Source organism: Scomber japonicus, chromosome 10 (assembly GCF_027409825.1).
Source record: "Scomber japonicus isolate fScoJap1 chromosome 10, fScoJap1.pri, whole genome shotgun sequence".
In the NCBI taxonomy this organism is placed as follows: Eukaryota; Metazoa; Chordata; class Actinopteri; order Scombriformes; family Scombridae; genus Scomber; species Scomber japonicus.
The window spans coordinates 18,132,461-18,156,338 of NC_070587.1; the positions used below are offsets into that span (position 1 = coordinate 18,132,461).

The 23,878-nt window shown below is 41.2% G+C and overlaps 1 protein-coding gene across 1 annotated transcript in view; it reads right to left on the reverse strand.

The window, feature by feature from the left end:
• LOC128366364 (exostosin-1a-like) overlaps positions 1–23,878 on the reverse strand; it is a 39,975-nt gene that overhangs the window by 8,319 nt on the left and 7,778 nt on the right. The window contains exons 2-4 of the mRNA XM_053327050.1: positions 4,582–4,675; positions 1,975–2,082; positions 1,393–1,512 (exon numbers count right to left, since the gene is read on the reverse strand). Coding sequence (XP_053183025.1) covers positions 1,393–1,512; positions 1,975–2,082; positions 4,582–4,675 — 322 coding nt within the window. The remainder of the gene's footprint in view (positions 1–1,392; positions 1,513–1,974; positions 2,083–4,581; positions 4,676–23,878) is intronic.

Here is a 23,878-nt window from a genome sequence, read left to right on the forward strand (position 1 = left end):
ATGTCAGATGAATTATTTAGTACAGTGAAATGGGTTGCCATCAGTCAGTGCCTAACCTCAATTTACAAGTAAAATCAAGTTCATTTGTTTATCCTAACATCATTTTAGCAGCAAGCTTTCTAGCATCTACTGTTCCCCACCCCAACAAAGCTCTTTAAGCCTATGCAGTTGGAGGAGCCCTTAATAAAATATTTAGCATTCTCAGTAGCAATGGGGTAGCTACACAATAAAACAGCCATTGTTTACTGATTTCAGGAATGTGTGGTAATAAATAGATTCTTGCAGTAAAATACCTAAAATCATGGTAGCTCATGAATATAATAAATTTAAAGGAAAACAATGACCTCTAACTAGTCCTCCACTATGACATGTCTTGGAACAGGATTAAGATACTGTGAGTGTAAACAGATCGAAGATCATCTTCTTGGAGCTGTAACTTTACCCTGCTTACAGAGAAATCCCAGCCCTGCTGTCTAGTGTCCCGACTTCCTGTCTCTTGGGACGAGGCCTGCGTAACACTATCTGAGGACGGTGACTAATGGTGTAAACTGTAGTCGGCAATGAGGCATACATGTGACATGACTCAAAAATCAGCAGCACTTTTCCTGCTTGTTGCATTAAACTGGAAATGAGGAAAAAAATAGACTCAAACATTCATACAGCTAAATAGATTACAAACCATAATTTATAGTTTCTCTGCTTGTTCTGACAAAGCAGAGTAAAAATAGAAGCTGGTTGACTTTGGGGATGCACAAATGCTTATTCATGTTGTGAGCATGGCTTGCAGTGAAACATCCAGTCTTACACATCCTGTCCTTTCCTCTGTCTTGCTCCCTCATCCTTTTTTCACTCCTCTCTGTTCTCATATTGGCTTGTTTGTAATTCTAGCCTAAGAGCAGTATGATAGCCTGGCACTCACTAGGAAGAATACAGATAAATGGACTCTGACAGGAACAAACTACTGACACGATTGATAGCCAAGCCGCAGCAAGAAAACAGCCTCAAAAAACATGACAGCAGCGTTTAACAATATATATCATCCTTCTTGGTTTCCAGTCTCGTCTGGAGGAGTGTCACTGTGGGTGTTAAGTACGCTGCTACTGCAGAGTGTGCACTTGTAAGCTTGTCATTACAAAGTCAATAACTGGGATGAACAGAATTGGGTGATTTTTTTTTCTTTTCTTGTGTGTCTTGGTGTGCATGCATGCTAAGTTGTTCCCAGTAACAGAAATATATCAGGAGGATAACAAGAGGAGACAGTTTCATACTAAAATATATTAACAAATTACCAGTAGACAAATTAAAAATTACATAACCCTCATATTCCAGTGTGTATAGAGATGTTAACTGGCATGTACTGTGTATTTGTGCGATTGTATCATATTATAGTACCTCCAATGTGGTCAGCACTATCTTCTCCACAGAGTTGAAGTAGGCCTCCCATAGGAACTGAGTCTGCTGTCTCAGGGACAGGATCTTATCCTGGTGGATGCAACGCACTGTCGAAGGGATCTGGGACACAAGTGAGCACATGTTAGCATATTTACCTCACACAGGACAAAAACAGAAACCAGGAGTTGTGTAGGATTACCCTTGATGCTCTCATTTAATCCACTAATTACACTACCTGTGGAGAAGCGTAAAGATGTGCCTCAATAGCTGCATTAAATGAGTCTCGGCTGTCATTTATTTAAGTGACACAGCTGTACAGTAGCTTTTTGGAGACAGTGATCCAAATTCACAATACGTGTTCTTAAATACAAGGCCCAGCATGCACATCAATTATTACTTTGTACATTGTGGATGACAAACATGCACACTGGAAGAAGACAGTCAGAACATTTGCACACTGCTGCTGTGATGACGTCTACGGTCAAATATGGAACATGACAGCAGTGTGTAGATGTACTACATGTTCTTTTTTCTTTTAGCAGTGTGGACAATCACAACTCTAGACGTGTGTTAGGTTTGTACCTGGAGTAGCAGCCTTTCATCCCCTATCACAGCTGCTGTATTCCAGTCGACGATCTCTGAGAAGGGCAGCTCCCAGCCATTACTCAGCATCACTGGCACACAGCCTGCCTGTAAGAGTAGCACACACACACACACAAACACAACATTAAATTAGGTTAAATCAGTGGTGTGGGGATGTCAGATTGTTTGCAAGTGCCACCTCCCCCTGTGATGTCCATCTTAAAATATTTGTAGTTTAAGGCATGGAGCAGGCATTACCCCTGTAGGATCATTTGTATTTCTAAAGGCAAAAAAAAAAAAAAAAAAATGAAGGCAGACTGACGAGAAAAAAATTGAAACATAATACCAAATGGTTTATGTTCCGCAAGCCCATGCCGTCACTGAGCACGGTCCATTTCCCGAGCAATCAAATCAGGCAGTTTAACCAATAGGGGCAACACATCTTCTGATACATTTCTATTAACTACAGAACTGCTGCAGCACCTTGATGACTAACTCTCAAAGTGACTAGGCAGTGCGGCGTCATAAAATGGTCATTAAACTCAGAGAGAGCGAGATACACTTTAAAATATATGTGTGCATGTCCTTTTAAACCCAATTACCATCTATGTGTACAAACGTGTGCGTATTTGCGCTGGCAGTTAAGGTCTATATATGAGTGTGTGTGTGTGTGTGTGTGTGTGTAGGAGTTGGAAAGGGCATCAAACAGGGCACTGTGTGTTCTGACTATACTGACCATCACTATAATCTGTTAAGCGGGGGTACCATTCACTGATTGGCCTCGGTCACTGCACATGCAAATGCACACTGCTGCATCACAGCGCTCGTCTAATCTCCTCGGTGTCATTAGCGAGTGTAGCAATCTGCTGACTGCTTTCCCCTACCTATCTGATCCCACAGAGCAATCAACCGAGCCCCAATCCTCTCCCAATATCACATTACACACACGCGCACGCACACACACACACTCACAGAAACAAACATTCATTAGTAAAACTTTCTGCTATAAATTCCCTGCATTTTTTTTTCCAATGTCTGCCTGCCCTCCTCAGCCCCCCGATGCTGCTACAAGCCTGCCAGTGGGAAATGCCTCCGGGGGTCCTGCCCTACACTCCAGTCCACTGTCTCACTTTGTTTCAGTGCTCACCAATGGTGCATATCTTCCAGTTCCAGTCAATGCAGAGTCCCTGCCTATCTCCTATTGTAAACTCAAAACTCATTCTCATTCCACTTGCTCATAAATATCTCACTTCCCCAACTGTGTCTATGCTGTTTCGCCCCGCTCTAGTGCTTATGGTGCTTGACACGAACACAACTCCCACAAAGAGAACTCACACCCGTGTCCTCTGCAAACTTCAGCTCTGAATTGCTTTTGATTTTTTTCATGAAATACAGATTCTTTCCACTGTTGTGCTCAATGTGCTGCTGAGGCACCAGGAAAGAAGAAAAAAGAAACTGCTAAATATCTAAAATCTAATTATACAAAGAGAGAACTCCAAATCATTCTCCCATGTATATACACTGACATATTTTACATGTGGGCATATTCTCATACTGCTACACAGAGTTTTGAAGGTCAAAAAGGCAGTTACAAACACTCCTTTCACTCCTTTTTGCTGATGTGAGCGGACAGTGCCTAAACATTGTCGATGCTTGTAGGCCGTGGAAATTAATCAAGCTATAATTCAATCAGTATGATCAAGTTCTGAAGCGCAAGTGTGACTGCATTAGGTGGAGAGGGGAGGTCGACTTCAGCGGGCGGGTGAATAAAAGTGAAAGAAGTGGAAAGAGCAGAATCGAAGTGGAGGAAAAAAAAACAACAAAGAAAACAACCGGAGAGGAAAGATGGCAGGGTCAGCAGTGAAGACCCTGAGTCAAAGGCAGCTGTGTTAACACTGGCTACACAATTACAAAATAACTGGCGGTGGGTGAGAGAGAGAGCTACTGGGAGCAGCTCAGTTCACTCACTTCACTTTTTCCATTCTCCACCACTGATTCATGGCTTTATTTATTTGGCCACCGCCGCTTCGAGGCTGAGCCGCTGCAAGATTTCTTGGACCAGTTCGACTCATGTTTGGTCATCTGGGTCATGTGCCTGCCGACCCAAGTTGCCAGGATGTCAATTATTGATGTAGATACTTTAGAAAGCTGAAAACTGAAGCGCTTTTAGCAGTTTTAGTTTGGAGAGAAGCTATGTGGGTCAGTCTTTTTAATCAGGTCCAAATCTTGCAGTAATTCCTTGAAAAGTAACTGTGACACAGAATTAGTACTAAGAAAAACCTATTGTGGCCCTGCAATGGCATAATTAGATTTTGGCCAGAAAAGGTACTTAGCACGAATTATGTTCTAATTCTGATCAGTATTGTTTCCACGCAGAGGAGACATATTATAGTTTCATCTTGGGTATTTTCATTTTATTAGCTCATACTGAGGGTAAGGACATATGGGAAAGAGTGATTAATAATAAATAACAAAACCTGGGAGGTGGAATGAAATGTTGCAGATACACTGGCATCCATATTCTGAGTTACGGTTGATGCAGCTCCTGTAACTGTTTTAGATTTAATAAAACCTCAGCGTAGCAACATCTGCGCTAGTGTCACTGACCTGCAAAGCCTCTAAGAAGCGAAAGGAACCCAGCCGTCGTCCTCGAGGTACCAGACAGAAAGTGGAGTTGTACAGCATCTCTCTGTAGTCATACCTGCAAGGACGGCAGTAAAAAGAGAGGAGAGAGGAGACATCAGCAACAGTGCAAAATGGAACAAAGAGCTTAAGTACCACATCCATGTCAATGCTTTTAAGGCCAGTATGTGCAGGACACAAACAGAAGATAAATGACATTCCATTAGCGTGTTGGTTTGTACAGATCTACCTTATATATTTTAACATCTCATTAAAAAAAAAGCCCAACTTTAGAAACACAAGTTGAAACTCAGTACAGCAGGTGACAGAGCACAAAAGCCGACTCTTTTTCACAATGGAACATCTTGGAAACCGCACGTACTTTCAGAGGGAGAAAAAAAAAGAAAGAAGCTACTTTGATCTTGACTCCTGTCTCTTTCCCTTCTCCCCGCCCATCTTTAAACCCGTTGCCCTCTCACCTGCACATCTCAACATCTCTCGTTTCGTCGCCGCTCCCTCTATCCAATCTAAGCCTCAGTCAGCACTTGCTTGGATTAAGGAGCTGCTTGGAATTCCTTCAGTGTCAATATTATATGTGTGTGTGCGTGTGTGTGTGTGTGTGTGTGGAAAACTATGAAATTTGTGTGTGTTGTCCGGTTACACACAGGACTGAGTTTTCGCTGGAAGTGTATGATATTTATTTTATTTATTGTCTGTGTGTGTATATATGGATTTATTATGCCTGAGGCTGCACTCCTTGGTATTTCCTGAGTGTACAAACCTGAGGATTTGCAGAAATACCAAAGACACACAAAGAAGACATTTAGATTCACAATACAAAGAAATTCATATAAAACAGCCAGCTATAGTTTATTCCCTGGTCATAATCTCTGAACGCTGTTAAAAATGTATTCAACATCTGCTGGAACGCATGACTACGGCGCTGTCATCATTACCACATATTTCCATGTTCCATATGAATATCTGCTGGGTTTGGTTTTCGGCTAATGAATGCCTGCCAAATGTCAGACGAAGGATTTCTCAATTCATCTGCTAACAAGTGGTTCTATCTATACCTCCTTTTATCCAGCAGAAACCACACAATGCCAAGCCAGCTGGAAACCAAGTTCTCAATAGCTTTTAAATGAATGGTGAATACACTGCATGATTGGACTGAGTGAAATAACGCTGAGACTTGACACCACTACTTAACATTAAGTAGTTTATATGCCCTGACAAGTTTCGCCTCATTTGTTGTGGTTTGGAAATACTTTTTTTTTTATAGATGTAAGTAATGTTATACAGACAAATATCTTTAAAAATGGATAACATTGTTTTTTAACATTTTGTTTTTGTTGTTTATTCTATTCTGGGACTCTGCATTGTTATCACCATTACACATAAATCTCTAAGCAAAGAGTATTAACCATATGAAATGCTTTAACCAAGTCTACTTCATAAATTAGTGCCATGCAATGCAAACTATAAACAACAATGTTACATCAACTATGGTGATGATGCAATATCTATGTGGATAATCCCACTTTAGACTAAACACACCATTTACAATTAAGAGCCACTATAGTGAGTTAAAAGAAGATTAAGGGATACAAAAAGCATAAAAGCTACAGTTAAGCTTGATACCATCTATAGTGCTACAGGATAGGTAGCTTTTATCTGATTCATCTGACTGTCTCCATCACAGATATAATGGGCTGTCATTAAGCATGACAAACAAATAATCCAGCCAGAGGCGCATAACCACTGACCGTTTTGCAGGCAGCCCATAAAAACAAAAGTATAGGTCCATATCTGGGCCTGGCTGGGTGTAAATCTCCCATCTATCACATTTCCTGTCAGTGCTAACTCAGAAAAGACCAGATGTTCCTCTCCCTGCATACCTCCATTCTTCCCTTCTCTTCCAGATGGCTGCCTGTGGGGCGGAGCGGTCTCACAGTATGTTACCGCATGCCAGCAAGACGTTAAGGATGAGCGGTCCCAAAACATATCCTTCATGGACAAACTACTGTTTAGGTACGGATTTTAAGTTTTTCATTTTATCACAGATTTTCAAGTGCACACGGGCGCAGGCATTGAGCAGATTGGTGTCATTGTAACGAAAAAACAAACAAACAATAGATGTAAGTAGCTGATTGTTCATCACTGAATACATTACATCACTGAGGTAACAAACTTGAATATGTTTTCATTGCCACCCTTCAATTATTATATACTTCAAAATACTGTAATAAAGATCACAGTCAGCTAAAAATCCTTGATCAATCATCTAATTTGAAATCATACCACGGTACTAACCAGGAAGTCCCTCGGCAACCCAAACTCTGTGTTAAAATGCGTTATCTCGATCATCTGAAGTGTCAAACAATAATTTGACATAATGTTAAGTGTCAGTCCCTACTGAAATACACAGTATGCTATGATAACGATATATCACAGCAAAGGCAATTCTGTGATACACGATATAAAGAAATCATTTATGATATATCATGATATCTGTAACAGAAAGCAAGAAAAACATTTATTTTATGAATAAAACATCACAACTAAGTATAAACATCCCAACACTGATGATTGTAGCCTCAGTTTATGCCTCTCACACAGCTGCTGGTAGCCTTATAAAGTCTGATGAGACAACAGAGAGGCGACGTCGTGCAAATAACCCAAAGATTTATTCCTCTTCTGTGCCAGTAAACACACGACCGGCTGATAACTAACTGTCCTATATATTCAGAGCTTCACAACATATTCAAGGCTGACGAGTGACGACGGTAACATTAACATGTTAAACAGCAGAGCTACGGCTACGAGCTGACACTTCCCCACACACACACACACACACACAAACTCATACACACTAGAGAGCCTCTCGCAGTAGAGCTGCTATCTCAGGTATAACACAGGTACCACACAGAAACGTGTGTTGAGCTTTCTACAAGGACAATAGCCTATATAAAACAATGCCTATATAAAGTGAAAACATTTGTTAATTCATGTAGCAAATGATCAGGGATCTAAAACTAAATCACAAACTGCATCAATAAAATAACCGAGACACATTTCCATTTAACATCACTTCTAAATTTAAATACATTTCAAAACAGCTCAAATTGAAACCACTTCAAAACCTCAATTAGCAATCTGTTCATTCTATAACACTTGACCAACTGGGGGACAATTTTCTTCTTCAAGAGGCCTGTCAGTGTTGATTTCCACAGCACTATCTTTCCTCTAGTGCTGTCCATCTAACCGTCCCCAACTCCATAAGGAAGCAGAGGGGTAATGACACCCTGGTAGTGGTAAGTCAAAGTAGCTGAATCAATTCTGAGCGGTGCATCAATACTTGGCTCGAGTGGAAATACTGCGATATGTTGCAAAATTGAATTTTTGGTGTTACCCTTAGTATCCTGCTGTAGAGCTGTGTACAAAGCTTCAGCCTCAGAGAACGCATGCGGTGGACACAGACGTAGTCACCGGGGATTTAACCTCAACCAACCGTTCAATCAGAGCTACCGCAGTGTTGATGTTTCCTGACCATCCAGTTACTGTTGGTTACAAACTACAATCTTAAAGAAATGACAGCCGTTGGTATGTGTGTTTGTAAGAGAGAGAGAGAGAGTGAGTTATGGATATAGAAAAAAAAAGGAACTTGAAATTCTTCAGTGTGTTGTAGTGAAGGTAATCACACTTTAGAGCTTTAGTTCCACTGCTGTGACAAAGAAATCTTCATGTACTGTGTTGACTGGAAACACTGTCTGGAAGTTGTGGTTATCGTGTAAGAGCAAAGAAAGATTAGGCCCATATACAGTATACATATATAACTCAACAGCAAACAAGAGAAACTATTAACTCTTTCTAGACACCCGTCATAGGTAATGGGTCTTTAATAAAGTTTGGAAGTTATGTTTGGACACAGGTCATTTTTTCTCTCGAGTCATGCATCACCAGATCATCTTCTAGAACATACAGGACCAGCTATAAGTTTGGACACACTTTCCCAAATAAGAAAGCGTGTCCAAATTTTTGACTGGTCCTGTCCTGTATATCAAATAAGGAGGTACACATCAGACATTCAGAGTCAAGATGCAGCGTTGAAATCTATTAGTAAAATCTGTAAAAAAAGGGCTGCATACTAATTCTTACAACTGCAGTATTGTTTTGATTGAATGCCAAAACAGTATCAGAGAAATAAGTGAAGTGAATCTGAAGTGAAGGCTGACTCATCATGACTATAAACTGCAACGGAGCTTCCATATGTGGAAAGGACGCAGTTTAAATTTAGAAGCAAACTATTCCCTCAATTTACAGGAAGAGAGATGAACGAGCAAAAAATGTGAAGTGTGCTAATGCAGCGTCATCACTTCAACACTCACAGCTCACATCAATACAGACACAGTCCTGGGTCAGGCTCCGAAATCAACACCTGACAAACGCCAGATACCGGCTAGATTTTGTACTTGAGTAAATATCAGAAGACTATTCACCACACTGGCAGGTTAATATATGTACTAAAATCAGCATGTAATAAAGTATGTGTCATGATGGCTCATAGGAAATGACTCATGTTTGTTCCTATACAGTGTGCAGACACTGTAGGAGTGCTTGAGACAGTCTGAGGTGGAGGAGTACCAGCCACAGACACTCTCTAGCACTCCTAGTTTTGCGGCACTCTTTATTATATGGGACATGCCTGCATCTAAACTGTCATTAGTAACAATAAATGTGACACAAAACAGCAATTTATTATTCTGTGCTTGGTGGATTTTTTCCATCTACAAGTCCCTTTAGCAGGTGAGTCAAAAAGCTTGTTTAAGACACCGATCCTGTTTCATGTCTCAATTGTCTCGAAAAGAGAAAATTGGAAAGCATCCGGCGGTGAAATGATAAACCATCTATCTTTTTGTTTTAATTCTGGGAGAGATCAACTGTCTTTCTATAAAGCTGTTCATTCATGGATATAATTAAACATCAGTGATTAATATTGCAGAAAAAAAAAGGAGCACAGTATGATTCACAGAAACGGAAAAGAATAACAGGAAGTGAGCCGGGTCAAGAAAAATGATCAACTGGTCTCCTAGCAACAAGAATAGATGGTATGAAAAAAAGAAACACATGCTCATTCTATCCCAGTGCCTGAGGAGACCAAGTGTTTGTCTCCTATAATCTATGTAAGAGACCACACACATTTGCATCATAACAACTCATAGTGAGAACTGCAATCAAATGAAGCACTGTTATAGCTGCTCTACGGCAAGTCAAAGTGCTCATGTGGGTTCGCCCAAACTGTCCTCTGTCTAAAAACTCTACTGTAACTATAATGTAATCATCGTATAACTATCAATGATCCTACGAAAGCCAGGCCAAGACCAAAGCTTATCTGAATCTAACAGGGAAAGAGCAAGTTAAAAAAAAAGGACCCCATGCTGTCAATCATTGTCAAAGATGAACTTCCTTCTGGGACGCTCTGCTGTGGCCTAATTTATTGCATGTGTCTAAATCTGTATAATGATGGACAGAAAGCAACACACACACATACACACACACAGACACACACAGACACAGTGGCCGGTGATTTAGTCATTCTTTCAAATGATCACCTGAATAATCAGCCCATAAATAAAAAAGCACTCTCTTCTATAAATACACAGGCAGAACTCATAGTGTAGCCATCACTCATCTTGGTCAACAACAAAGATTTCCCCCAACATGCACTTCAGAGGGGTAAAAAGAAGGCAGCTGTAGTACTATCCCACTCTCTCACCCCTCTCTCTCCCATCCCATTCAGACTTCATATCTCATTTTCTGCTTCCTCTTCTCTGTCACACTTGAGCCAAGTTGATGGGCAGTTGGCTGTTGCCAGGACTGTGAGTTCAAGCCAGTGGAATCTCAAGCTGAAAGGCAGCAAGTGAAAGTGAGTGTCATCACATGAGAAAGAGAAAGGAGAAAAAAAAAAACAGCAGTCGACAACCGCACGCTGTATCCGAGCCCCACACAGCCACAGTCACCCGAAGCAAGAATGTCACACGAACACACACACACACACACAAACACACACACACACACACACAAACACTCGACAACCATTGAAGTTGAGAGACTTCAAGACACTGCCAGATCATTGTAGACTTTAGCTTTAGACAATATGTAAAACGCACAGTGACAGACCCAGCTAGAAAAAACTAGCATGCTAAACGAAACACACAAACTTGGAATAAATACGAAATACACTCTATTTGTGGGCAGACCTGCATGTAAAAGAAAGACACATACATGGTGTTTACAGGCATGACAGCAGTCAATACACGACAGTTTGACCTCCATAAGGCAATCAAATGGCTGATCGTAATGAGGGGTTAATGAGCGTCCCTCATACTCATATTTCATGGGGTTAATTAACCATCAAGCTAGATATTAGAGAGTTGACTGGCCTCTTTTACAGGGGGGGGGATGAATTAGACCTCTGTACAAAGTGATCCCTGAGGAATGAGGAAACATTAGACGTTAGCAGGGGTTTTTACTGAGCTTGCAGGGATCTGGTACACCAATCCTGGCTCCTGATACACCTCACAGAAAGCTTATTGTGTGTGTGCTGTGTTATGTTATGTTTTGGATTCAGATTACACTGATATGGGCTTTGTAATGCAGTCAATACTTCAAAACTGCAAGAAATGTGGACTTTGTAGTGACCAGGAATAGCATGAGACTAGCATTAGTTAATATGTCAGATTATCACAAAAGTCCAGTAAACTGTGGCAGCTTTCGATATTGATGTGATTCTGTATTTTTTGAGTAAGCATTTCAATAGCAGCCTCGCAGGTAGCACAGTTCCATTAATATTCTTGCTCAGTCATCTTGCGCATGAAGCCCTAAAAATGACAAATTAATCATATTTCAGTCATCCTGCATGCAACAATCTTGAAATGTCCTTGAGCTTGGGAAAAAAAAAGAAAGAAAAGAAGCTATTTTATGTTTTGGTCATATCTTGCAGCCCTACATTATACTGCCTTGCCTAAAGTTATGAAGCTTAAAATACTTCAGTGGCCTCAGGGTGGGAGCATTAGAGATTAATGGCCAACGCTATTATGAATGAGATTTGGTGCACTTTCTTGTACTTAATGACATAGTTAAACTTGACTGTTTTACCTGCAGCCATGATAGATGAGAAACTTTTGTAAAGCAATGTAGCTGGCTAACGTTGCCTTGAGCAGGAGTGGGGACATGCTGCTAGGACACAAACAAAGTGAATGTTGGCAGAGCCACAAGGAAAATATATACTGTGCTGTTGTTTAATAGTAGTATTGGTAAAAAATACAAATTGGCTTGGCTGTGACACCTCAACGAATGCTTTTCCTTAAAGATTTCTTTTCTTTCCAAACAGCCATTGTGACAGCAGGTCATTCACTGAAGACATTTCCTGTGGTTATTATATAATATCCATCGCAGAAGCTTTTTTGAGACGTAATCTGAAACAAGGAGTTTCACAGTGCTAGATGGTTATTATGGAGGATACATTACAGTAGTTGATAATCTCTGTTTAATGAAGAAAATCTGTTGTCTGATTAAACATGCAAAGAAAAATCAGAGGCATATGAACTCAGGCATAATTGCTTGATTTCTATTGGGCCTATCTGTGACAATGAAATGCAATAAGTGGACTAATTACACTAGAATCCCATCATTTGTTTTTAGCACACCTATTAAACAGATGAACTTTCATGGTTGCTACACTTTCAGAGAAAACAAAGACACTTTACCAACAGTGTAAGCGCCAACATTGCTGCTTAATGGTGTTTTAAGAAACACTATCTGCCCCACCCGGAGTCAATGGAGCAAATACAATGTTAGGACCAATATGGCTTTTTGGAAAACAAAGCCTGTGCCCATTTCCTCAAGGCATCTAGAGCTCGCTCATCTCCCTCTGTTAACGAGTTCAAAGACAGCTTTATAAAACATTTACAGGCACACAGAGAGGGGTCTCAAGCTCCACCATAGTTCTGCATGACTCCAGGTTAATTCACCTAATTACTATGCTTTGAATCTTCTATCGCTCCTCTTTTTTTCTTCTTCCCTTACTCAAGTCTCCATCCATCTTAAGCCTTCTCTCACCAGAGGAATCAAAAAAGCAAAAAAAAAAAGAAAAGAAAACCTTTCATCTCTATAAATATCCCTCCTCAAAATTGAGTCATACACACCCTACAGTTGGCTCTGGTACACTCATCACACAAACACACACTGACCGTAACGCGCAAAATTTATCAACATCCATCCAGAAAATGTTTATGTCATAAAAAGGGCTGCTGTGTGTTTCACCGAATCCTTCAGGACTTCACAGGAAGCATTGCCCACATCCCTAATCAACCATCCATCAGCCTGATGAGGTTGATGAAAAGGATGCTTTAAAGTGTTCTCCAGATACCATAAACCAGAACAGGGGAGTCTTGGAGATAATGAAATGAGTGTTGTTAATGGAACAGCCATTAGTGCTGGAATGTCAGGCTGAACTTGTAAAGTCAGACAACAAAAGATGTCGGATCAGACAATTCGGGTCAAAATGTTTGACTGCAGCAACCACGGGGAGACTTCCCTCCTGAGGCAATGACTGACGGTGATTGGGAGGAATATAAACATACTATAACAGACTATTAAGCGCACCTAAATATAAGCCGCACCCACTGAAGATATTTATTTTGAACATAAATACGCTTCACATGTCTATAAGCCACAAGTGCCTACATTGAAACAAAGGAACTTTACACAGGCTTTAAAGCGATGGTTCGGCGTAATTTCGACCTAGCGTCATATGCACCATGAGTTAGTGGAGTTAGAGCCATCAGCCGAATGTCTTAGTACAGGCGCTAACGGGACCACTAGTGTATCTCGTAAATTACCCCACTAATAATGCCTGGATTGTTATCAAACTTCTACAGTAGTAAATCGATGCGTTGGAAAGTTTGTAAGTACACCAGGAGTTTATTAAAATAACACTTACCTGATGGCTTTTACTCTGCTGTTACTGCTAAAGTTGTAAACATTGTCAAAATATCGCGCAATCACTGAAATACTGTGTGGTCGCGCGATATTTCAACAATGTTTACAACTTTAGCAGCAAGCATGAAGCTTGTGAAACCCAGGTGGGGAGTTCCGGTCCTCTGAAATAAGGCCAACGTGGAAGTAACTTAGAACTGCATTCTAGCAAAAGGCCACCAGGCGGCGACCGTTTTGGTGTCAGAAGGACTTCCGTCTCTATACAAGTCAATGGAGAATTCACCAATTTCTCACTTGATTTCTAACCTCAGTAAACGTTTTCAAAATGTGTTTATGGTCTCAATTGCTAGTTTAAAGCCTTCTTCAAAGCAGTATGATGTTCATTTGTGAAATTTTGGCCTCCCTGATTTTATATTTGACGATAAAGCAGGGTATGCATTAGGGCGTGGCTACGTCGTGATTGACAGGCTGATTGCACAATGTCCTCGAGATCCAGCCCTTGCAACCTCCCCGCTCCGCCCATGGCGAAACTATTGGCTTCCGAGCAGCAGTCCACAAACCAATGGGTGACGTCACGGATGTTACGTCCATTTCTTTTTTACAGTCTATGGTGAAACCAGGAAAAATCCATAAATTAGCTGCATCATTGTTTAAGCCGCGAGGTTCAAAGCTTGGGAACAAAGTAGCGGCTTATAGTCCAGAAATTACGGTAGTTACACTGTGCTTCCAAACAAGACATTTGATCAGAGTAATAGAGCATCTCCTTGGATATTATCAAGACTAATATCTATTTCACTATAATCTCACTAAACACACTCTTTCTACCCTAAACTAGCAAACTCACAAATCTTTGGCCCAGCCATCAAACAACAACTCGGCTCTCGTAAATGACTGACTGAATGAATGAATGCATGCATGCATGAATGAACTACACAAGTTCCGGGATGGCCAGTAAGTGTGTCCCATTTGGAACAAAGGTGGAAGTTGAGCAGATTAATCTGAGAGGTCCCTGAGTTTAAAGGAATGCTGCGAAACAGCCAATAGCGGACTTGTGTTGGAGATAGAGGTTCGCTGGTGCTGCTGTTGCAATGAATGCTCGGCACAAGAGATAAGTCCAGGTCAGGAATGTCTCTGTTCCTGGGCCAAGCGGGAACGGATAGAGGAAGAGATAGAAGGATGTGAGGAGGCAGATAGCTACTGAGAGGAGAGAGGGATTGAATGACGGAGAGATGGAGGGTGAGGCGCAAGGAGATGGGAAAGGAGAGAGTGATGAATGGATGGGAACTCAGGTGGAAAGAGTTGGGAAGGGAGGGTAGGAGACAGGGAGAGTGATGAAGGGTGGGCGTGGGATGTAAGGAAAGAAGAGGCAAAGAAGACGAAAACTAGGGAGGGAGCAGAAGACAGATGGAAATGTAATCAGCAGAAATGAGAAAGGAAAAAGGCAAAAAATGAACACTCTGTTTGTCCGTATGTATATCTGTATGCCTGGTGAGTTCTGTCAAACATAGTGGCATGTGGACCGCTTTTTCCAAACATAATTGCATTTATTTATTTATTTTTTACCAGGATAAAAAACCCTGTCAACTCACAGACAGCCTCCTCCCTTCAAACGGCGAAGCAACCGTGACAATAGCCATGACGGGGAGAATGGGGATTTGTAATGTCTCTCTTAGTTCAGAATATGGGACGTTCTCAACTGACTTTGTTATCAATTCACCATCAGATGGACTTGTGGGCTGTGTCTGATCTGATCCAATATCCATCAGGCCAAGAGAGGGATTTAGATAAAGCCTGACTGCTGAGGCCAGGATCTGCCAGGATTGAGAAGTCTGTTCTGGAGCATTTTCCTTTTGGTGTGGGTGTGATTTAGGACAAAATCTGAAGGGTAATGCAACAACAAAAGTGCAGGACCATGTGCTGGAGAGTGTGCATGTGTGGATGTCTACAGGCTTTTTTTTGTTTTTTTTTGTTAGGACATACCAGGGGATTGCCTTATGCAAGTGTTCCAGGGAAGAGAGATTGCTAGAGAGTAAGTTGTGGGGGAAAGAGTAGGCAGAAGGCCTTTTCACACATGCACTGCAACCCTGAAGTTATCTGGACATTACCCAGAGGATCTGTATGTGAGAACACTAATGGACGAGTCAGTTGGACCAGACATTACACAGACTTTACACACTGCCAGCTCCCTAGTGCAATGTCCGAGTAATGATGTTTCTATAATGTGACTGTTGCGAAATTGGAATAACGCAAACAGCCAAAAGTGAAGAAGAAGGGTAATTTACACAAGGATGCCAAGTATAGAAGTGACAACATTCGAGATCAGGCACCACCTCTTTCCTTAACCAAACAGAGTATTTCCAGTAGGTGAGCACACATCTTACACGGACAATCTCCCGTTGTGTTCTACATGTTTGAATGGGCAACTTCAGACAAGGTCCAGACCTGATTCTCTGGAAATTTCAGGAGCTCATATGAGAAAACGGCTTAAGAGTTAAAGCAGAGTTTTATTGTTTTGGTCACTTCCATCTCAGTGGACCTTTTGGACTTTAAGCGTGAGTGTGGCCATGAGTGTGTGTCCATGTGACAGTTATGATCAAGGACCCGAGCAAGGGATGAAGCACAGGGGGATTGGCTGAGGTCAGGCTGAACGTTTTTGGAGGGTGCAGTGGAGGTGATGGTACAGCAAAGCCAGCTTGGATTATTTGAACTGTCCCGACTAAATGTCACAAAACCCTGTGCAGCGAGTCAAAATAAAGCTTTTGCCTCAAAGTTCAAGTCCAAACTAGTGAAAAGGAGACCACACTGAAACCCTTTTCAAAAAGGACACTAAATCAGCAGCCTTCGCAAACAAAATAAGCAAGACTCAAATTACCAGAGGAGATATTTTCCCACTTTCCTCTAGTAGATTGGGTTTTATATCCTCAGGTTTTGAAATCAACAATTTAATTTTAATAGTAGTATTTCTTGAACACAAACTGTTGATTATCCAAAATAATCTTGACATTATTTCTGGAAAAAAAATATCTCAGAGATCAACATGTCAAAACCTGGACAATTAGAACCGTGGATGGATACACACCACGAGAGGGAAATTACATAACACATTATTTTGTCATTCGGGTTAGCCAACTATTTGGGAATAAAGAGAGAAATTTGAGTTTATCTAACTTGACGATGACAACCAGCCTCAAATGTACTGGGAAAACAATGCAGGAGAGTGCAAAGCCAGTGTGAAGTAATGAGAAGAGCCGTTTCATTCTGCCGTCGAGAGAGTAAATTAGAGTCTCGCCAAGTTGAGCCGCCAAAAACCAAGAGTAAACACAGTCTTTTAGCTCTCAAGAGGGAAAAGATGATTACCTCACAATTACGAGACCACAGAGGAGAGAGAAGCCCCATTGCCTTAGTGACAGAAAGAGAGATTACAGGGTGGCAGCAGTACTAATGATGATGGGAAAAAGGAAAAATACTGCAGTTTATCCCAGAGGATGCACAAAATTGCAGCAACTAGCAGAAATTTGTGGCACTTGGCTAACATGCTGGTAATGTTTTTCAGAAAGAAAGATGAAGATTGCCTTATTCATTGCATGTCAGAAGCTGAGTTGAACAATGTTTTAATGTTTTTTCACAAGGCATTGAGACATCATCATCCAGAGTGAACAGGTTTATATTTCAGTAAAGTTACAATGTGTTGCACAGCAGCTGGTGAATGTCAGAAATATTTCAGGTCTACTTTTATGATTTTATCTTCTTCACAGTTCATACTAGGCCTGTCAAATTGTTTTTAGATTGATTTCAATAGATTTTTTATTCGATTGTGTTGTCCTGCCACAGTCTTATTTGTCCTGCTATTTTCATAATGTATCAAAAATATGTTTTCACTGTCATAGTATCACTCGTGTTTTGTGCCATTGCTTCAGCGATGAAGCACATGGTGTTTTTGACTCTTTTCTGTTACCTCCAGGCATGCTAGTGAACTGCACTCAGCATCATGTAGCTAATGCACACTACTACACACATGACTTGTTCACTCAGCAGTGCAAGGCTGTTGCAGGTGATATATTTTTCCTTGTTTACACCTATCATAGTAACATAAAATATCTCTAACATTTGTGTTTCTGCAAACCATCTCCCACTCCCAGTCAGTCTACCCCTCGCCACCCCTGCTGTACGTGTGCATGCTCACACACAAACACACACATACTGAGGCTCCTGTTACCCTGTGGCTACTGGCCAGTGAGCCAATCTGCACCGCCCAACCTGCAATAATACAGGTTAATCAACCACCTGAACCTGACCTGACCTACAAACCACTAACTTTTTTCCCCTGTGTTTACTAAACACTGGTAGGCTCAGCGAGGTCCACACAGCACACTCTCTCTAAATCCTGCAAGAAACACTGTGTGATATCAATACTATTGTCTAAAGACAAGAATTTTTGACTTGTATGAGAAGGACTACAGCAAATTAGAGATGTGTGTATGAGGTGGCATTTACAACCTGCAGCTCTGGACCATGGTCATTCCCATCAAGGCTGAAAGTAGGGCCCGCTTTGCCATACATCACAGTCTACCACCCCTCAGGTTCTAACCCATCTATTAAATTCTCACTCATTAATGTGATGACAGTGGGGGAGGGCCACCTAATCCCACCCTGATACCATGATACACCACACACAGATGAGAGTGATAGTAGATGAGTCCCTCCTCAGTAAAATACTGTCTTAAAACATTTCCACATCATTAAACTGATTTAAAAAATGTGAAATACATAACAGTTAGGAGACAACATGGAACTGCATAGTATTGATTATACCAACACTGCCGGCTAACACAATATGTTAAATGGTTACACTGCCAGCTAGCAAAAACCACTTGAGGTCACGCAGAGGGCAAGGGGAAGATGAATAGGTGGTGAGGCAAGGGTTGTAATTATGGAGTCACTTAAAACATCACCTTATCCGTCACCTCTTATTCACCAGGATATACACGGCAGGCACGTCTAAAAAATTTGCATGTGCACAATGCTGAGTTACAACCTCTTTTGTACAGTCATGCTTCAACTGCCAAAAAGACTGTAAACATCTGTCATGGTCAATTGAAGTTAATACTCTCCATGACTAAAGATACTCACAGTCTGTTTCGTGGAAAAATGCAGTGCAAGCACAAAGTGATTTGAAGCTATGTGGTGTCGTGTTGATATGAAGTCAATCCAACGGATGAATAGCTAGTGAGCTGGACTGACAAACACTACCCTGTGGTCTAATACAATATCAAGAATAACAATCCATTCCCTACTACTACTACTACTCTGCTCAGTTCTATCAAGCTGACAAAAGCATCTTGAGGAGGTATTTTTTGAGTTTGATGGAACAGCAAGACATTCACAAAATTGTTTTTATTTTTAGGGTAGGGTATCACACTAGTGGAAATGTATCTGCACATCATCACTAGCCTCCCAATGTCATAGACAAGGACAAGTTAACCTGATCTGAGAAAGGAAGGTTGACTGCCCAACAAGTACTCTGTTAGGATGGCTGAATTCCTCCGTATCTTCGCAGACACACAGGCCCAGAACAAAGCTTTATCATCTGTTAATGAATTCCATGGACAGCATTACTTGCTGCTGCGGGCAGGTAATTAGTTTGAACAGCGGGAAAGATCAAAGGCAACACTTCCTGCCTTGCCCTCCGGTTGTGACCTCACAAGGGGAAGTTGCAGATTTCACCAGGATGAGAGGAGGCACTAACTATATGAAGCTTAGCCGACAGGCACAAAATCATAGCCAACATCATTTCAGCTTCAGTCACAGCAGATATGATGAAACAGAAATTGGTTTGCAAAGGAAACAGTTGCTTTGAGCCTCAGTCAATATTAACTCGTTTACCACTAATTCCCCCCATTTTTCCCTCATTCAACAAGCTGTACTTCTTGATGTAATTTGTACAATTTTACAAAATGACTGTCAGTATGAACAGCCACTTTATCTGTTAAGGACTGCGACAAAGAACATGTTGAATTAGGCCACCATTTTACGGAAGAGTTACAGACTATGACACACTCAGGGTTATCATCATGTGTACTGAAGCTTCCCTTCCCTCACAGAGCCAGCTGAAGCCCTTATCTCACAGAGTGGAGTCCAAAGAGGACAGGTCTAGATTGCATATCTGAATGTGTGTTTGTATGCCAGTTTTATCTGATGATCCAAGTCACTACCCAGCCAAGCCTTGCAACATGGTGGCTGGTAATATTTCCAGTGTGGTTGCGTTAAAGCAGCATAACATGGTCCCACACGGTGATGACGACACATTGCCAAAGTGCCTTTAAGGAAAAGGCAAAGACAATCACTCGTGATCAAGTTCGACATGATAAATCAGTAATTTCCTCTCTCCAAATCTCCAAAAAGGAATACTAAGGCTATTTGATATTGTACTGTAATCCCCTTCTCCTCAATTCCAAATATAATTCATAAAATATTAAAAAATATTTTGTGGCATTGAGTCAAGAGTCACAGACATTGAGAGACTCCATATCTGTGGGCCTGGCAGGTCTACTCTCCACACTGACTGGAGGATTAAAATCCTGTAGGATTTGGCTGGCCATGGTTTTAGAGTGCTGCTTAATTCTGCATGTAGCTTTCAGAACATATTTCATTGTACATGAGGGATAATTGAGAAAGCTCTCGTCATGCTGAGCAAGAACTTATCCGAGTGTTTGAAAAGACTGTAAATGTGCCTCAGGGGTCACGCAAACATTGGCCAAACACTGGCTTGCTGTTAGATGAGTCAGTTTGACTAAGTTTGATCTTTGTCTGTAGATGATTCAGACTATGACTCTGGTAGAGAAATCCACCTATCATATATTCATTTTAAAATCAACTTTGACATTTCTTTTCTAATTTATACCATAACCATGTCACTAAGAGGCCTTTTCAGATTTGATCAAAATACTTGAGTTTAGACTCAGATGTTTTCCTCTTGATTCTTTTTTTTTGTGGCACATTCAACCAATCAGATTGTCCACTTCACGAGACTACACCGAACAGACCACATCTAACTGTTTGAGGTGCACCAGATAGCAGGCTACACCTACACCCACCATCCAAAGCCTACAACAGCAGCTTTGACGCTTTAACGGAAACTGCCAATTTTCAACCAGCATTGTATCACTACAGTGTGGGTAATGTATACAAATGAACAATGTTTAACTTACCTCCATGTTGGAGGACAGTAAAATATGGGTATTCCCATCAAAAAAACCTTACACTAAAATATACTAAATATTTTAAAATATTATATTTGGAAGAAAACTAGTTTCATGGTACAGAATATCTCGCTCAGACACAGCAGAGTCTGGAAGCAGAGGTGACCACCGGACCGGAGCGCCATTACAGCAAATTTAGCAGCTAAGCTAAGCTGTGTAATGAGACAACACAGTATGGAGGATGAAGTGACCACAGGAGCTGTTACGGCTGCCGAGAGAGAAAGTGCTGCAGTATGACCTGCACCTATCTGGTGAGGATCGTCAGGGAGAATGGAGACAGACAGAAAAGGTCTGCACTGCAACAAACTTTGCGGTGCTTAGGTGAATTTGACAGAATATTATATTGGACCAATTCTGAATACAGCAACTGTGTTACCTGTAAAATTTTGGCTACATCCAGCTTTGAGCCCAACCCAGTCCTACCATCATCGTTAACACATTGACTCTCATTGACGTGCTCAATGCATTCTGACTATTGTAGGATTCCTCCTTCAGAGCACTTTGGGGAATCTACAGCCTTTTTTCAGTTTTCTCTAGTCATATGGCACCAGTTACAAAAATAATTGCAGTTTTCTACTACATCTGTGACCCAGTTATAAGAAATAAAAATATTCACAGCAGTGATTTTTTCTTTTAAGCAAATGTCCCAAGGTCTTGGAAGAGAAGAAGGCTGCCTGAGGTCTGGAAAAACCTCTCCAATCAGACCCAAGTGTCAAACACCATAAAAATGGATTTTACATAAATTCTCTGTTACTACCCTTCATGAAGGTCACCCTGATCATCTCAATCAACATTAAGTGCTGCTTGTGTTTCACTACCACTGTTAGTTCACTTCTTCAACACCTCCACCCTCTCAGATCTATGTTTGTTTAGCAGCGCTTCCAACAGTCTGTCTTACGTTTTCATCCAGTGCAACTTTATCACATCTGTCAGGCAGCATGGAAATGGTGATATGTACCTCCACATGATGACAGAAAAGCTCCACCTGGAATGGACCACACTCTGTGCTTGGCACATGGCGATCCCTTTCCTTATTTCACTCTCCCAGCATTCCAAGTGGAATACATCACCTGTACATGGCTGCCAAGGATAAAACATACATCATCCTGTCAGGACAGGAGCTGAGATAGAGAGGGAGCATGGCAAACAAATGGCAAAGCCCTCTGTCCTTAACAGCTAGCCTCCTAGGAGAGTGTGAGAGCATTTAAAACCCATCCAAGCGAATAAAGCACTTTATAAAATCCCAGCCCACTTTATGAAATCAGTGTTCACAGGCAGGCAGTAAGGCTATGAAATCAACATGCACATCAGAGAGCTGTAAAAGCAGACGTGACATGGTTATGTAGAATACAGGACATGTGATAGCCTGGCTGCTCACTTATCCGCTTTCCTGTATTTGTTTCATGGCTATCACTTACCATAAGCTCTGTAAATATGGGCAGTTTGTAATCCCAACACTCTATAGGAAACAGTGCATTATCCATCACAACGCCATCACAACGCCATCACAACTATAGGCTGAATAAATCTCTTTTACACAGTAGCATGTGTGTACACCCACTGTGTACATCATCTGGTGAACCGAATCCATGTACCTTGAAACAAAAAGCGTACACAAATTGCTTTAGCTATAAGAAAGGAGTCTCTCAAAACTTCAAAAGGTGTCACTATTTTAAAATCATTCCTTCACATCTGCTTGCAAGGAAGCTATTTACATGCAAACAAGGACAAATATACCGAAACCACAAAGAAATAAGAAAAAAATGGATTTGCAGAGGTAAAGATAACAGCAGAATGGAGGCATAAAGAAAGCTCAGCGTGTCATACTGACATACATTTCAAAAGACGAACATCGGCGGACAAAGATGTGAAAGAGGGAGCGCATCTCAATTCATTGTTGTTGTCGGTAGATGATTATTGCCAGCGATTTTCCTGTGTGGGATTCAACTTGTTTACAGCCTTAGAGACAGGACCTGGGGAAATGAACAGCTGGTGGAATAAATGTCAAATGATGCTGAATTTATTCCACCCTCAGGTGTGAAATTAGCAACATAAGTTAAACTGACAACACAGTGTATTGGAGATATGTACATTGCGCAATGTACTCCCAACAGTCAGCTCAATGTTGTTTGTTTGATGAGCTACAAAACACCACCCTCTTGACCTTCACCTGCTCCACAGCCTGTATTTTCACTTCTCATCCACTTACTGGCCTAGCGAACACATCACAAACAGCATTTAAAATTTCAAAATGATTATGTGTGGTCATGTAAGTGTCACTCCCTAGTTCTGTGTTGATGTAGAGCATACATGTAATCTGAGCTGACTGGTTTTGTGGTTTACCGAGCTCACTTCCTTTGCTATCTGCTGTATCATTCCGTTCTTTCCAGCAGGGCCAAATGTAGACGCTTTACTGGCAGGGCTGAGTAGGAAAGGCTGGCAACTGGAGGCACCTTCCAGAAAAAGGGATCATTGTTTAAAGTTACAAGTCACTGAATTGTCTACTGCAAGGCATTTTTTTGCAATTAAGTCACCCAAAACCACCACGTAATAATAGGAACAATGACCTGCAGACTGAGTGTTGTAAAGATTTCTGGAACAATGTGACCATCTTCAGACAGATGCTCCAAAATTAGACTGGTGGTGTAAAATGTTTCTTCAAATGAAACCCTTACATTTCAATTTCAATCTGGTGAGAAAACGCACTGTGATGGGAACACTGCATGTCCTCAGTCACCTTGATTATACAGCAGCTCAATGGCCTACTAGTCTACCTAAATGTAACTGTATATTATAACAATAACGAGTGATGAAAGAACTACTCCTGCCAACAATGAGTAGATGCACGCTTCCTTGGGGCAGTGAGATGCTTGGCAGGTGTTGTTCGGTAGAATGAAAATAGTTCCTACATGAAACTGCTCGCAACAAGTTCTGTGGATTATCTTGACCCCTTGACATAGACAGGGAACGTACATATGTTGGTTGTTGTCTCACCATCAACTGGAGTATTTCTTCTTTGA